General features: G+C 39.5%; 3 protein-coding genes across 3 annotated transcripts; 2 read left to right on the top strand and 1 right to left on the bottom strand.

The window, feature by feature from the left end:
- Nucleotides 1–101: 101 nt before the first annotated feature.
- On the bottom strand, nucleotides 102–2814 carry tmem54a (transmembrane protein 54a). Its single transcript, XM_033988356.2, has 6 exons — nucleotides 2682–2814; nucleotides 1809–2005; nucleotides 1665–1724; nucleotides 1327–1518; nucleotides 1121–1258; nucleotides 102–1036 (listed from the first exon to the last, which is right to left on the bottom strand). The coding sequence occupies exons 1-6, from the start codon at nucleotides 2692–2694 to the stop codon at nucleotides 911–913; spliced, it is 726 nt and encodes a 241-aa protein (XP_033844247.1). The 5' UTR covers nucleotides 2695–2814; the 3' UTR covers nucleotides 102–910.
- A 1263-nt stretch (nucleotides 2815–4077) lies between these two features.
- On the top strand, nucleotides 4078–10553 carry pabpc4 (poly(A) binding protein, cytoplasmic 4 (inducible form)). Its single transcript, XM_033988847.2, has 14 exons — nucleotides 4078–4701; nucleotides 6295–6488; nucleotides 6626–6741; nucleotides 7492–7631; nucleotides 7704–7798; nucleotides 7864–8001; nucleotides 8083–8178; nucleotides 8262–8531; nucleotides 8620–8710; nucleotides 8816–8911; nucleotides 9227–9357; nucleotides 9789–9879; nucleotides 9958–10088; nucleotides 10190–10553. Exons 1-14 carry the CDS (start codon nucleotides 4509–4511, stop codon nucleotides 10289–10291), a joined length of 1884 nt encoding a protein of 627 aa, XP_033844738.1. The 5' UTR covers nucleotides 4078–4508; the 3' UTR covers nucleotides 10292–10553.
- Nucleotides 10554–11007: 454 nt separating this feature from the next.
- Nucleotides 11008–14001, top strand: ppie (peptidylprolyl isomerase E (cyclophilin E)). The gene is made up of 10 exons (XM_033988849.2): nucleotides 11008–11136; nucleotides 11373–11471; nucleotides 11546–11589; nucleotides 11705–11731; nucleotides 11810–11891; nucleotides 11976–12082; nucleotides 12170–12293; nucleotides 12586–12771; nucleotides 12873–13015; nucleotides 13853–14001. The coding sequence occupies exons 1-10, from the start codon at nucleotides 11106–11108 to the stop codon at nucleotides 13919–13921; spliced, it is 912 nt and encodes a 303-aa protein (XP_033844740.1). The 5' UTR covers nucleotides 11008–11105; the 3' UTR covers nucleotides 13922–14001.
- The last annotated feature ends 288 nt before the right edge of the window (nucleotides 14002–14289 follow it).

The following is a 14289-nucleotide window of genomic DNA, read 5'->3' on the forward strand; positions in this document are numbered from 1 at the left end:
TCGTAATTTCGACTTTCTGTGGGGCTTTTATTTTTTTTTTCATGGCGGAAACGGGCTTCCATAAAACTTAGACTTTATTAACCCTGAAAAACGAGCAACTCAGAGTTTTCAGTTTCACAGAAAAAGTTAACCTAAAACAGTCACCATGGTAACTCGCTCTGTGAAACTCACCTAATCCAGAGCAGATTTTATTCCTCTAACCCTGAGTTTAACCAGAGTCTGTTCTTGAAGGAGAGCTCTGAGTCAGTCACAGATGGACCAGGTGCACTTAATATGGTTTAACAAGAGCTTAACGAATTTACATTATCCATTCATATTTTTCAAATATTTTATTCAAATGACTTATAAGCCTGACCTTTCATCTCCTTCTGCACTTAAGTGTGTTGGGAAATACAAATCATTAGATTCATGGATCTTCATACTATTTTATTTACGTACGCTTTGAAATTTTAATGTTACAGCAAAATTATGTAGGCCTTTTGAGTAATATTATTTGAGTCTTAGTATTAAAATAGGATAAATTGGATAAACAATGTGCTTGTCCACATTTCTTTTATATTAAACCTGACTGATCCACAGTCTTATGACTTCCTGTTACTCTAAGATGGAAGCCTCCTCTGGTTTATAGTTGGCACAGTGAATCCTCTTCTGGGACCCATTGATGAAGGCTTGTGTCTTCTAACCTCACGATTTACTCTCTCTGAGTTTTCTAACTCTGCTCCAAACCTGTTTAGTGAAAGAGAAATCTCTGAGTTGTCTGTTTCAGGGGAGATTAACCTGGAGTTAACTCTTAAACCCAGAATTTATTGAAGTTCCTTTATGAAACAGGGCCATCACATGTAACAGGCTGTAGAGTCTGTAGACTTGGATATGGCAGTTCCACCTCGTTTCATTTTAGCCTGACTTTAGCTCAGAGCCAGTCACTCTGAGCCACTGCAGTGTCTCCATCCAGCAGCTCGTCTTCTTCTGCAGGCTCCTCTTCAGGCTCCGCAGGGTCAGGAGCTGGAAAACTTTCTGCTTTTTGTTGGATTTGTACCTGCAATTAATATAGACAAGCTGAAAACAAACTCCCTAAAAAATATAATGTGAGAAAAAGAAATGTAAAAGAAGAAATGCTCACCCGTCTGGCCTGCAGAGGTTTTCTCCTGCATGGACAGAGGTATAGGGATGATGTGCACACAGCAAAGCAGCGAATGGCGAACACAGATTCCACCAATGACATGACGATTAGAGGTACCCAGAGAATGAGTGTAGTTGCCTAAATGTATCAGAAGAAAAAACATTAGAATCTTGGTGTGGCTTAAACTAAACCAAATAAGTACTTACATATATGCGGGTGGGGTCAAAGGGGCACTCATATGTGATGCTTGCAGTGTCAATCTTATCAGGAAAATTGCAGTGTGTCAGTAGGCTTTTCCCTCTATGAATTATCGCCTGGATCATGGAGACACTCAAACCAATAGCAGAGGAGATAGCCAAAAGTCCTACTATAAAGCTGAAGAATAACAGGACCCACCTCTGATAAAACAAAAACACATTTATATAAGGACCAGCCTAATATCTATATGTGTTTTACATAACCTCCTGCAAAGAAACATGACATGTTCAAGCATGAACTGCAAATAAGGTGGCACTGTGTCAAAGAGAGAGAGAAAGGCAATTACCAGGATCCTGTTTTTCTTGTTTTTGGACAATACAATGGTTATTATTCCATTAATGATTCCCTGCGGATCATAAGTCATACAAGTACATATAAAAAACACACATAACATATACATTAGTTCATTTATTACATGGAGGCTACTTACAAACAATCCAGCCACTATTGCAATCACATTGGCGATAGCGTACACCATAGTGCGCGCCTGTTGGTGAACATTGATGTGCCTCAACACTGCGCCATGGACCAGTGCACCAAGAAGGAAGTTTACATGACCCACGAGAACAAGCCCCAAGCCCATTTTCATCAGGGCTTTGTTGTCCTTGAGGTTGGCACAGCATACTCCTAAAAAAAAAATAAAAAAAAAATTGAATGATTGATTTTTGTGTCTTAGCTTACAATGATGCATTGTAAAACTGAGGTATATATGTAGCCAGTGATATTTAATCAAAAGTGCATGATTGAAAATGGCAAGCAGTCTCTGTGCCATGACAACTTTAAAAGCTCCCACAATTACCTATGCCCCCTGCTGAGAAGCAAATTGTGGTTAACAAATCTTATAACTAGCACTCTCCGATCTCTGGAGACTGTGGGACATTTAGCTCAGTTGGTCTCATACGTGGGCCACATGACCCCTACCTCAGTGAAAAGGACAATGGTTTGGGTGGAATGTACAAACATTACCTTGGCTCAGTGGCCTGAGGGGCAGGTTCAAACCAATTCCACTCACCCGCTTTTTCTCATTGAAATGTTGTTGGTGAAAATAATCAGCTTCTATAATTTAAAATTCATTTCTTTTCACACCTTTAACAAAAATAACACCATAGGCCTACAGATCATGTAGACAGATATAAGACACCACCTACTGTATAGTGTAACAAGGCAGGTACAACAATGACATGACAATCTCCTCTGCTGTCCCTTTACAACAGCCAAGACCACGCCTAAAACTTTGAAAGTCCACATTTGCCATTGTTTTAGAAGCTTGTCGAGACAAAAACAGTATACAAAAATCACTTACCTAGATAGGGCATGGTGGCGTCCGTTTGTATTATACTATGGTTGCCTTTGTAAAAGTCATTTCTAGTTGTGTTTGACAGTGCTTTTGTTGGATTCAAGTCTTCCGTCAGTTTACCTGCGTGCAGACGGCTTTTCCTGCCGCCCATTTGAGACGAGGCTCCGCCCACCCGAATCGAGGCCCCGCCCACAAAGCGCCGGCTCTTCTGCAGAGGTGAAGTGAAATGTGTGGATCTGTGGACCACTCCAAAACTGAAAAAAAGAGAACTACAGTGAACGCAATTAGGTCTTTAGCACGAGCAGACGTGTGTGAATCAGGCGTAGTCGAAAGCCTCAATTACAACTTCTATTAGTGATAAAGAGGAGAGTTTAAAGGTGCACTATGTAACTGTTTGGTAGCGAGTTGTAGCCAGTATTTGTCAGTGTATTACTTATACAAGCAATATAAACAAATGCAAATGAATAAATGCAAGATAGAAAGGTTTAATGCTATACTGTGGATCATACAAAGCAATAACATCCCCATGGAGACTAGAAGTAGGAGGCAGATCCCCACCAAAAAGCCTTTCAAAGTTGACATAGTTGATTGGCCTACTCCAGCTGATGTAGTTTGCTGTGTATGAATGCTCTATCGATATTTGATCAAGAATATACGACATTTCTCTGACACATTCAAATGTGTCTCATATGTTTTCTCTCACAGAGCAGTTCAGTGCTTACATTTATCAAGAGATGCCCAAAAAACCTGCTTATATTAAGTGTAAGGCTGGGAGGATGGTTTGTACTCAGGCCCTAGAACAGCATGCTCCTCTCCTGTTTGTGTGGCGATGCTCTGAGGCTAGAATTACAATGTGATAATACAAGAAGCATCGATAGTTGTATAACGCGACCAAATCATTTCACTTTCCATGGCCTGGTCTAGATTGAATACATATTAAATTGCAATTAAAGGCATCAAGCATCAAATGAGACACACCACTCCAAACTGCAGCTGTCAAAAGGCCTTACTTTTGAAGCATGAGCTATTCTTTTGAAATATACCTATGGATTTGGAGGTAGTTCAAATGCAATAATCTCACATGAGCTGTTGAAGTGCCTTAGTGGCAGGCAGTTAAGGCAGTTCAAAAGAACATCACGCACCATTACGCTTTGAACATTTAAGTGAATTTGTGATTCACAGTAGGAATGTTTGAGTGTTATACGTGAGTTATATTCAGTAATGAGCAGGAAGAGCCTTTGCATTCTTCACAGATGTCGCTGTGGGGAGCTGTGGTGAGTGGTCCGGACACCGAGCGTTCGCTCTCTTACATAGCGCATGTTTTTTCCCCTTTGCTTTTAAGTTTGACCCTGGTCAGTGTTTCCTCCGTAGCGCGTGCCGTCTATAAAGAGCTCGTGCTGTCGTCACGCAGTCTCTTTCCCTGGCGACAACAACCGTGAGTGTTCAACTCACAGTTCTTGGAAAAACTTAAAGAAAAAATATTATAAAAAATATAAAATTCTTAAAAATCTTTATACAAAAACAAGCTCATATTTGAAACGTCATATTTAAAAAAGAAACCTCTTAAAAAAATAGCAAAATTGTAATTTATTTAAAAAAAAAAAAAAGTCAACGGAATCCTACGCCGAAGTTTCCTTTCCTGAAGGAAGGCCACTTGAAGACATTGTTTTTGGGATTTCCATTTTTAAGCTTTGGCATTAGTCGAGCTGGACACGGCTCCAGGCTGTGAGAGCTCTCGGTGAGACGCGCAGCTCGGACCCACACTCTCCGTTACACTGGCTGCTTCTTTTTGCCTCTGACAAAAAGGCATTTTTGTGAAGTCCTTTCTAAGATATGAACACAGCTACGGGAAGTTATCCAATGGCTTCTCTTTACGTTGGCGACCTGCACCCCGACATCACCGAGGCGATGTTGTATGAGAAATTCAGCCCGGCCGGACCCGTGCTCTCCATCCGGGTCTGCAGAGACATGATCACCCGCAGATCTCTGGGATATGCATATGTCAACTTCTCTCAGCCTGCTGACGGTAAGATCACATCACTGTAGCCTACGAGCATGCATTTACTCACATTCACAATGTGAGCAGTTTGCACTTTGATGTCTTTTGTAGAATGGGTTTATGTCATTTGGCCCACATGTGACCACTAGAAACACACTTACAACTTTTCTGTACGTTTGCTGCCAGCCTGGCTGCCAGCCTCACTTCATTTAACCTAAGGTGACCCACTTTACTTGCTAAAAATTGCCAGTGTCCATAACGGCAGCTTTTGTTAAATAAAAACTAATGACTGACCCCTAAAACTGCATTGGCCTATAAACTTGTCATTATAAATAACCCACATACTCTATTGACTATTCACATAGTAGCAGCTGTTTTTTTATTATCTGTCCAGTGCTTTTTCAACTTTACAGTGCTATCTAAACAGTTGAGTTGTTGTAGCAGGTGTGGTGGTCACTGGTAGCTCTTTGCAGGTTGTATGTGACTTTTATGTCTCTTGTCTTTGCTTAACACCTGTCACAGTCTATCTGCTCAACCCAATATGAAATCCACACAAAAGTGGCAAAACAGGGGAAGCGCAAGGCATAGGGAACAAGCCATAATAGTAGTATATTTAAATAAACATGCTGTGGTATGAGCACAGGTCCAGTGTGTACTGTTGCCAGAGTAAATGCAGGCTGTAGTGGAGTTTGGTTGGATGGGATTCCTTTATCCCTGTTGCGTAAACAGCCACGAGGACTGGAGTTACTCATCTGAGCATTCTAGTTTCTAACCCTTCAATGGTGGAGAATGCTCTTCTCATACTCCATGCTGCACATACCTCTCAGGACCCATACCTAAATTTAGAACATCTTTTAGTCTGGCATAAATTTGCCTGCTCATAATATTTGTTCAGTTTAAACATTTATTTACTATGTAGTAAACAGTCAAATACATTTCTACATGTACAATTATTACCTCAGCATTAGCATGTGTCATAATACTGAAACAGGTTTTTACAGTGATCGCCCACCTTCTATTTGCAAGTGGGTTGTAAAGTACAATTCCATGGCAAACTGCTGATGCCAGCAGACACAGCTCTGTTTTGTTTACCAGACACTTTCAGCAGGATGGCCTGGCTGTGTGTCAGTCACAGTGAACTAGCTGCACAAAGGGATGTTTGACCCATTGGACCCCAATGATTATGTGGTTATAGAATTGTTAGGTTTTAGCCTAATTTATTGTATTAGATTATAACCTAATTTATTGTTTGAAATATATCATCAATAGCAATAATTACTACACATGTATTTTGAGTAGTGTGGAGATGGGGAAAATAACACTAATGATACACCAATGTTATATTTGTACTACTCTCTCCAAGTAATCTCCCTGTAATGTGTAAAGTTTGTCTAAAGGCTGGTGCTGGGCTGCTAGATGGGTCAAGGCCCAGCTGCAGCATGTGGGGAGTCACAGCCCTCTGCAGCTGTCCACACACCTGCTCATAGAATCACCCACATGCAGTACTGCAGAGTCATTCATACACTCGCTTCAGACCTTCAGAAATTTTAGGCTTAGCTGTAGTTTTGTTGTAAACATTCGCCGTGACCTCTCTGCCATTCCTCTCCTATCACTTACCAGCCGAGAGAGCTCTGGATACCATGAACTTTGACGTTGTAAAAGGAAAGCCAATCAGAATCATGTGGTCCCAAAGAGACCCCTCCCTCAGGAAGTCTGGAGTGGGCAACGTGTTTATCAAAAACCTTGACAAGTCGATTGACAACAAAGCCCTGTATGACACCTTCTCTGCTTTTGGGAACATCCTCTCCTGCAAGGTACAGTGAATTCACAATATATATTACACTGTAATAATACATGTGGGTTTTATATTAAGTGAGCTATAGGCTTAAAACATGCTCACAATATGTATTTTTATAGTATCAAATTTTCACTAACCTCTACTTCTGCTCAGGTGGTGTGTGATGAGAACGGCTCCAAAGGTTATGCGTTTGTTCACTTTGAGACGCAGGATGCAGCCGACAGAGCCATTGAGAAGATGAATGGCATGCTGCTGAATGACCGCAAGGTGTGAGTGTCTGGTTATAGGGGCTCCTGGGTTGTTATTATAATTAGACTACATTTAAAAATATAAATTAATATTTATAGTTTTTATTCTTTTATGTAGCTGTATGTACATGTAACTGTTGTCAATGTTGTCAAATTGTTATGCTTGGTGTTGAAATTAATTTTATCTTATTTGGGTGTGTGTGAGTAACCAAACTAATATGTTCACCTCTGACCATAAATGAAGATAACATCTTACTTACTCTGCATTGGCGTACCTGCTGCTCTTTCTGTTGCACCATTTTTCTCACTTTCTGGCCACACGTGTTAAGTGCCTGCGTGTGTGTGTGTGTGTGTGACCAAGATTGTTTGTTTTAGTGATGGATCGAATGCAGGATACATAACGGGATGGCCGAGGGAACAAGGTCCACATAGCAAGGTATATAAGATCATTTGGTCCTCCTCAGCTTTCCCTTTGTACTGTGAGACTCCTCCATCCGCCTGCGTATATATCAAGTTTTGGACCAAGATGTTTGATGGCTGTCATGGTGTTTTGTCTCAAGCATGCTAATGCATTTGTCTGCTTTTGATGGTATTCACAGCAACTAAGGTTATTTGGTTTTGCCATTAGAATAAGAAGTCATAATGTAGGTCATTAGTCTGCATCATTTGTACTTGGAAATCTGGACACAATTGTCAGACCAGTTAAAAAGTAAAAAGGATCATTTGTATAGGACTATAATATAATATTTTACTTTTTTTGCCTTTATTCAGGTTTGTGGGCCGTTTCAAATCCCGGAAAGAACGAGAAGCTGAACTTGGAGCCAAAGCCAAAGAGTTTACCAATGTGTACATTAAAAACTTTGGGGATGACATGGACGATGACAGACTCAAAGAGCTATTTGACAAATATGGTAAACTGATATACATTATAATTAAATCTTAAATTAAATTATATTTATTAATGACCATGCAAACTCTTGAAGGTAAAACACTCAGTGTCAAAGTAATGACCGATCCGTCTGGCAAATCCAGAGGTTTTGGCTTTGTCAGTTATGAGAAGCACGAGGATGCCAACAAGGTACATTACCTCTTCAGTAACCTCCGGTTTAATCTGTCCAAATTTGTAACATTTTTTTCCCCAAGGCTGTTGAAGACATGAATGGCACCGAGCTCAACGGAAAAACTGTGTTTGTGGGTCGTGCTCAGAAAAAGATGGAGAGGCAGGCAGAGCTGAAAAGAAAATTTGAGTTGCTGAAGCAAGAGCGGATTAGTCGATATCAGGTGTGAAAGCTCAGGCCTAACTCTATATTTATAGTTTATTGTAAAATAGTTCTGTGTCATTACTACAAGTCTTTGTTTTAGGGGGTTAACCTTTACATCAAAAACCTGGATGACACAATAGATGATGAAAAATTGCGTAAGGAATTTTCTCCTTTTGGATCCATTACAAGTGCAAAGGTATAATACATTACCTTAATTTATCAGTTAGAAGTTCCCATTCAAAGCCCATATACTTACATACACTTCCTCTGTGTTGATAGGTGATGCTGGAGGAGGGTCGCTCAAAAGGCTTTGGTTTTGTTTGCTTCTCCTCCCCAGAGGAGGCCACAAAAGCTGTGACAGAAATGAATGGACGTATAGTAGGCTCTAAACCTTTGTATGTGGCCCTGGCCCAGCGTAAAGAAGAGCGCAAAGCCCATCTCACTAATCAGTACATGCAGCGGATTGCAGGAATGAGGGCCATGCCTGCTAATGCCATCATTAACCAGTTCCAGCCGACCAGCGGCTACTTCATGCCAGCTGTTCCACAGGTGAGATGACTGTTTAATCTGAAGCACTATTACATTTAGAAGCATTTTATTTTCTTTATGTAAGAGGATACCTTTATTTCATATTCAGGCCCAGAATAGAACCACATACTATGCACCCAATCAGCTAGCTCAAATGAGACCTAATCCTCGGTGGCAGCAGCAGGGTGGTAGAGGTCAAGGTAAATTCTGATATTTATTGATAAAATTTTGATTTATTGACATTTTACAAATTAAATAATATACTGGATTTGAATAATTTATAATTTGAATTATCTGACTCACAGGTGGTTTCCAGGGCATTCCAAACTCACTGCGTCAGCCAGGACCACGAGCCAACCTCAGACACATGAGTCCTGGCAGCAGCGGACAAGGCCCAAGAGGTCAGTTTGCCCAAAAGTATACCAACACTACTTTGTGGTTAGAGCACTTGTTCCACCAACACAGTGGTCGTGGTCCAAACCCTGCTCTGATAGGCAGCCTTGATTCCATCAGTCTACTCCAGGACAGCTGTGCCTGCGGTTGTAGGAGTATGAAGTAAATGAATAGTGCAAAATAATACCAAATTGTAAGATCACTTATAGTATATAGAAAAACACTACGTAAATAAAAGACATTATGATTATGTGTAAGCTGTTGTACTATATTCATTTTATATACATTGTGTAATTCATTAGTATTATATTCTTGTTGTTTAGCCACTGGCCAAGCAATGGCTACTCGCCCTGCAGTGGGGGTTGCTGGTCCTAGAGCAATTCCTCCATACAAGTATGCCACTGGTGTTCGTAATCCTAACCCACAGGTTGTTCAGCCGATTCCATTGCAGCAGGTATGTCCAATAAAACGATACACATTATTACTGGGTTTCAGGTGACATCACAATAGGTCCATAATATTTTATACAGACTGGGTGCAGCTAAATAAATAATGTTAAAATGCTGATTTTTATTGAAATATAAAATCAAACTTTATTTATAAAGCGCTTTTCATACAAAAATGTAGCTGACCCCACACAATCATACAACCCACACACATACGTTAGTCTCAGACATACACAAAATGCATAAGGCAAGGTACAGGTCAATAAGGCTGAGTACAGAATATATGACCTCTTGGTTCTATTCACTACTGATCATATTAAACATTTGTGAATTAACCTTTCAGATATTTCTTATGTGAGAATCAATAGGTACACCCCCAAACACACTAATACACTTATTACACATGTGTCTCACTTTATGTCTTATCATTGTGCTCCAGCCTCAGCCTGCTGTGCACGTCCAGGGCCAGGAACCTCTCACTGCCTCTATGCTGGCAGCTGCTCCTCCACAGGAGCAAAAGCAGATGCTAGGTAAAAAGGAACATATTTGGAAAGAGGGCAATGGTAGTTTTCATAGTTATAATCCATATTGTTTTCTTCGTCCCACAGGAGAACGCCTGTTCCCACTGATTCAGGCAATGCATGCAAACCTAGCTGGAAAGATCACTGGCATGTTGCTGGAGATTGACAACTCGGAGCTGCTACATATGCTGGAGTCTCACGAATCTCTGCGTTCGAAGGTAACCAGCGTATGTCCCACTTACAACACTGACAAAATATGAAATAAATGAATTCATGTGATGAGGAGGCTATGTTTAATAATATTTTGCCATGTTTCTAGGTGGAGGAAGCTGTGGCGGTCCTGCAGGCACATCAGGCCAAGAAAGATGCCACTCAGAAAGTTGGTGGCATGGCTCCCTCTGCCTCTGCTCCCTCCTCCTAAAAGAAATGCTGGAAGTCTGCTAATTAATAAAAAATAATTATAAAAATATGAAAATACAAATGCAGGATTGTAATTGTAACTTACATAAATATTGTTTAAAAAAATGAAAATGGTCTAAGGCCAAGGAGAGATACATTTTTATGAAAATGAAGCCTTCTCTTTGCTTAGCTTCAACATGTAATTATTAATTTTAACTGACTGACACTATGTTTTCTTTGACATGCTGTAAGCCCATTCAAAATAAAGCAAAGATGTTGGGGAACATTCATTGTTTTTTTGTATTTATTTTACCTACTTGTCAATTCCCGATCTTGTCAGATGTTGAAAGCTAATCAAAGCCAGGCATGGTTAGTCCTTGGATGGGAGATACCAGGTGCCACAGCGGGCAGTAGCTCTAGCTGTTGTTGGGTCTTTAGGTAAGACACTTCACCCACCTTGCTTAGTATGAATGAAACTGTTATGTCTTGATTGGTGTTTGTCGCAGCCTGGCTTTGGTCAGTCTACTCTTGGGCAGCTGTGGCTACAATAGTAGTTTACTGAGTGTGGAGTGAATGAATAACGCACTGTAAAGGGCTTTGAGAGTCTTGACAGGCGCTGTATGAATCCAGTGAATGGCTATTAATATATTGTATTATTAAGAACAACCACACATTAATAGAAAATGTATCAGATGCAGAAAACATGTAAACAGACATACGCCCAGCAGGTGGCGTCGAAGTTCATGAGTAATATGGGGCGGAGCAGAGGGCGGGGTTTAGCTGAGCATCAACCAATGGAAATCTGCTGAGGTCACAGTTCAGAGGTCAAATCAAATATGGCTACCAACAAACGAGTGTTGTATATTGGTAAGCTATTTTTAATCTGGGTGTTTTTTGCTGTATTGTGTTGTTTTCGACCCAAACAGGGGCTTCGGTTTAGATATATTTTGGGCCACTTCTCATTTATTACGCTGAACCGTGTTAGAAAGCAGGAAGCTGTGTAGTTACGGTGTGTTTTGAATGGCCCGGGTAAAACAGTAGCTCACCACATCTGAAGATCCAAATGTACAAATAATATACGATTTATTCTGCTCATTGCTTAGGTGGCCTGGCAGAAGAGGTGGACGAGAAGGTGTTGCACGCAGCTTTTATTCCTTTCGGAGACATTGTAGACATTCAAGTCCCTTTAGACTATGAAACAGGTGGGTTTTTAATGCTTTTCAAATGCCTACATACTAACGACACAAATGTTTCTCACTAATTTGTTACTTTTCAGAAAAACACAGAGGATTTGCATTTATTGAGTTTGAATTGGCAGAGGCAAGTGAAGTTTCTCATCTTAACCTGAGTGTCATTGCATGTTAGAATACCTTCGTAAACCCTTATGCGAAAATGTTGTATTATTGAAATTAATAATGTTTGTTTGTGTGTTTAGGATGCAGCAGCTGCTATTGATAATATGGTAAGCGTAGAGTAGTTCAAGTGTGTAAGTGTTCAGCTGCAATTATATGATTTTGTACTATGTCACATTTTTGAACAGAATGAGTCTGAGCTTTTTGGTCGGACAATAAGGGTCAACATCGCCCGACCAATGCGAATCAAAGAAGGTTCATCCCGGCCAGGTGCTGTAGTTTATAATGTCTTTGCAAATTAACCTTCCACTATAATTTCAAAGTGTTTTTAATATGTTTTTGCATTTGGTACAGTGTGGTCTGATGATGATTGGCTGAAGAAGTTTTCCGGCAAAACAATAGAAGAAGCTGAGGCTGAAGCAGAAACCACTGGAGAGTCGACCAACACCACCAAACAGGAGGTGAGATTATTATTGAGATTTGTCTCATTTATTTACAATTGGTAAATAAGTACTTATCTAGATGATTCTTGTTTTTTTTTTTTGCAGGCTGAGCCACCAGCAAAGAAGGGCAGAGTAAATCCTCAAGTTTATATGGATATCAAGATCGGCAATAAGCCAGCAGGAAGGTTACGGTTTCTTCTGCGTGCTGACATTGTTCCTATGACAGCAGGTATGTGTCTCTTTGTAACAAGGGTTAAATTTGTTATAAACTTTTGAAGAATTACCGGTAAATCCCAAAATCAAATTGTAGTGGTTTATATTTCTTTACCGTTATCTAATGGTAATATCAGATACAGTCAAGTGGATTTGATCAAAAAGGAAAGGAGTGTTTTTGTTGCAACTACATACATTTCGATGTTGATCGTTAGGGTGCCTAACAAACTTCATATTGTTAAATGTATTATTTATAAATTACACTCATAATTTTTTTCCTCAAATGAAACATTTGTTTGTTTTTGCAGAGAACTTCCGGTGTCTATGTACTCATGAAAAGGGCTTTGGTTTCAAAGGCAGCAGTTTCCACAGAATCATCCCTCAGTTCATGTGCCAGGGAGGTGACTTCACCAACCACAATGGCACTGGTGGCAAATCCATCTATGGAAAAAAGTTTGAAGATGAAAACTTTGTCCTGAAACACACAGGCCCAGGTATGATATGTTTCAGTACTTTCAAGACAAATCCCATGTATTTATTCATTTACTTTCATAATATTTTTTTATTTCATTTACTCTCTCTGCTCTGCTTTCAGGGCAACTCTCCATGGCCAACTCTGGGCCAAATACAAATGGTTCGCAGTTCTTCATCACAAATGACAAAACGGATTGGCTGGATGGTAAACATGTTGTTTTCGGTGAACTGGTGGAGGGCATGGACGTAGTTCGAGCAATGGAGGTGAGTTAGGTTCACCTGGTGCTCAGTGACAAACTCTGTGATTTGGGCCTTGCTTTAAGAGGTTATTAAGATAAGATTGATGTTTATTTATCCCACCAAAAAATAAAGTACATGCTCATTCAGAAAAAAAAAGGACAGTTATGTGCTATAATGGAAAATTTGGATCACATTATAAAATGTAAAATTGTTTATATATCTATCATAAATAGAACATTGTTTTTTGTTTTTTTTGCAAAAATGACTACAACTATTTTTTTTCATTTTGGGTGTTTTTATTGCACTGAAAAATATGCATCCACTATGAACAGCCTGAGAGTGTTCCGAAGTATGGTTTTAGCTTTGTATTTCCATGGAATCATGCAGGTGACGTTTCACCTCTAGAAAGTTGCATCAGAATCAGAAGACTTTTAATGCCATCATCTGTGAACACAATTCACAAACTAGGAACTTACTGCGCTAATAAAGTGCAACATAAAAACACTCTGAATAAATACAAATACAAATAAGGGCATGCTTAAAAATAAAATACTTGACCTTTTAACCCATTTAAAAATAGGATATGCAAAATGTTGAATCTATGTTTAAAAAATTGGTTATTAGATGCAATACTAGTAATATAAACCACACTTTGCTCAATAGTTGTGTTTACTCATTCTGATTGCAAGTGTCACACGTGAGTGAATAACTTATGTAATAACTTACATAGTACATATTATATTTCACTTATACCACCACATATTCTTCTGCAGGAGGAGCAAAATATAAATCCATTTAGTGCACTCAATTGTAGTAATATACTACAGGATCTTAATCTTGAAACTCTGTTCTATTTTACAGGCACAGGGAACAAAAGATGGCAAGCCAAAGCAAAAAGTAATCATCTCAGACTGTGGGGAATATGTGTGACCTTACAAAAGCTGTGCACTCCTTTTGAGCCCTCTTTATCTGCCATGTAGATGTTTGAATAAAACCATTTTTATATCAAATGAACAGTCTGTGTGACCTTTTCTTCTGAATTGTTTTTAAGTAACAAAGCACAACACTACAAGCATTAATGTACTGGCCTATATTCAACACAACTTTATAACATTTTGTTATTAAATGAAAAGAGAAAACATCGTTCAGTTATGTTTTAACATTTTGGGGCTAACCATGTAAAACCACTCGAGTGATGCGTTCAGATAATGACTTGTTTCTACCTAAAAACTATTGAGTCCAAACCTGTAGTATACTCGTCTTTTACTGAGCGAGAAGTGTTTTGAGAAGTGAAGCGG

The sequence above is a fragment of the Periophthalmus magnuspinnatus genome, chromosome 22 (assembly GCF_009829125.3).
Source record: "Periophthalmus magnuspinnatus isolate fPerMag1 chromosome 22, fPerMag1.2.pri, whole genome shotgun sequence".
Classification (NCBI taxonomy): domain Eukaryota; kingdom Metazoa; phylum Chordata; class Actinopteri; order Gobiiformes; family Gobiidae; genus Periophthalmus; species Periophthalmus magnuspinnatus.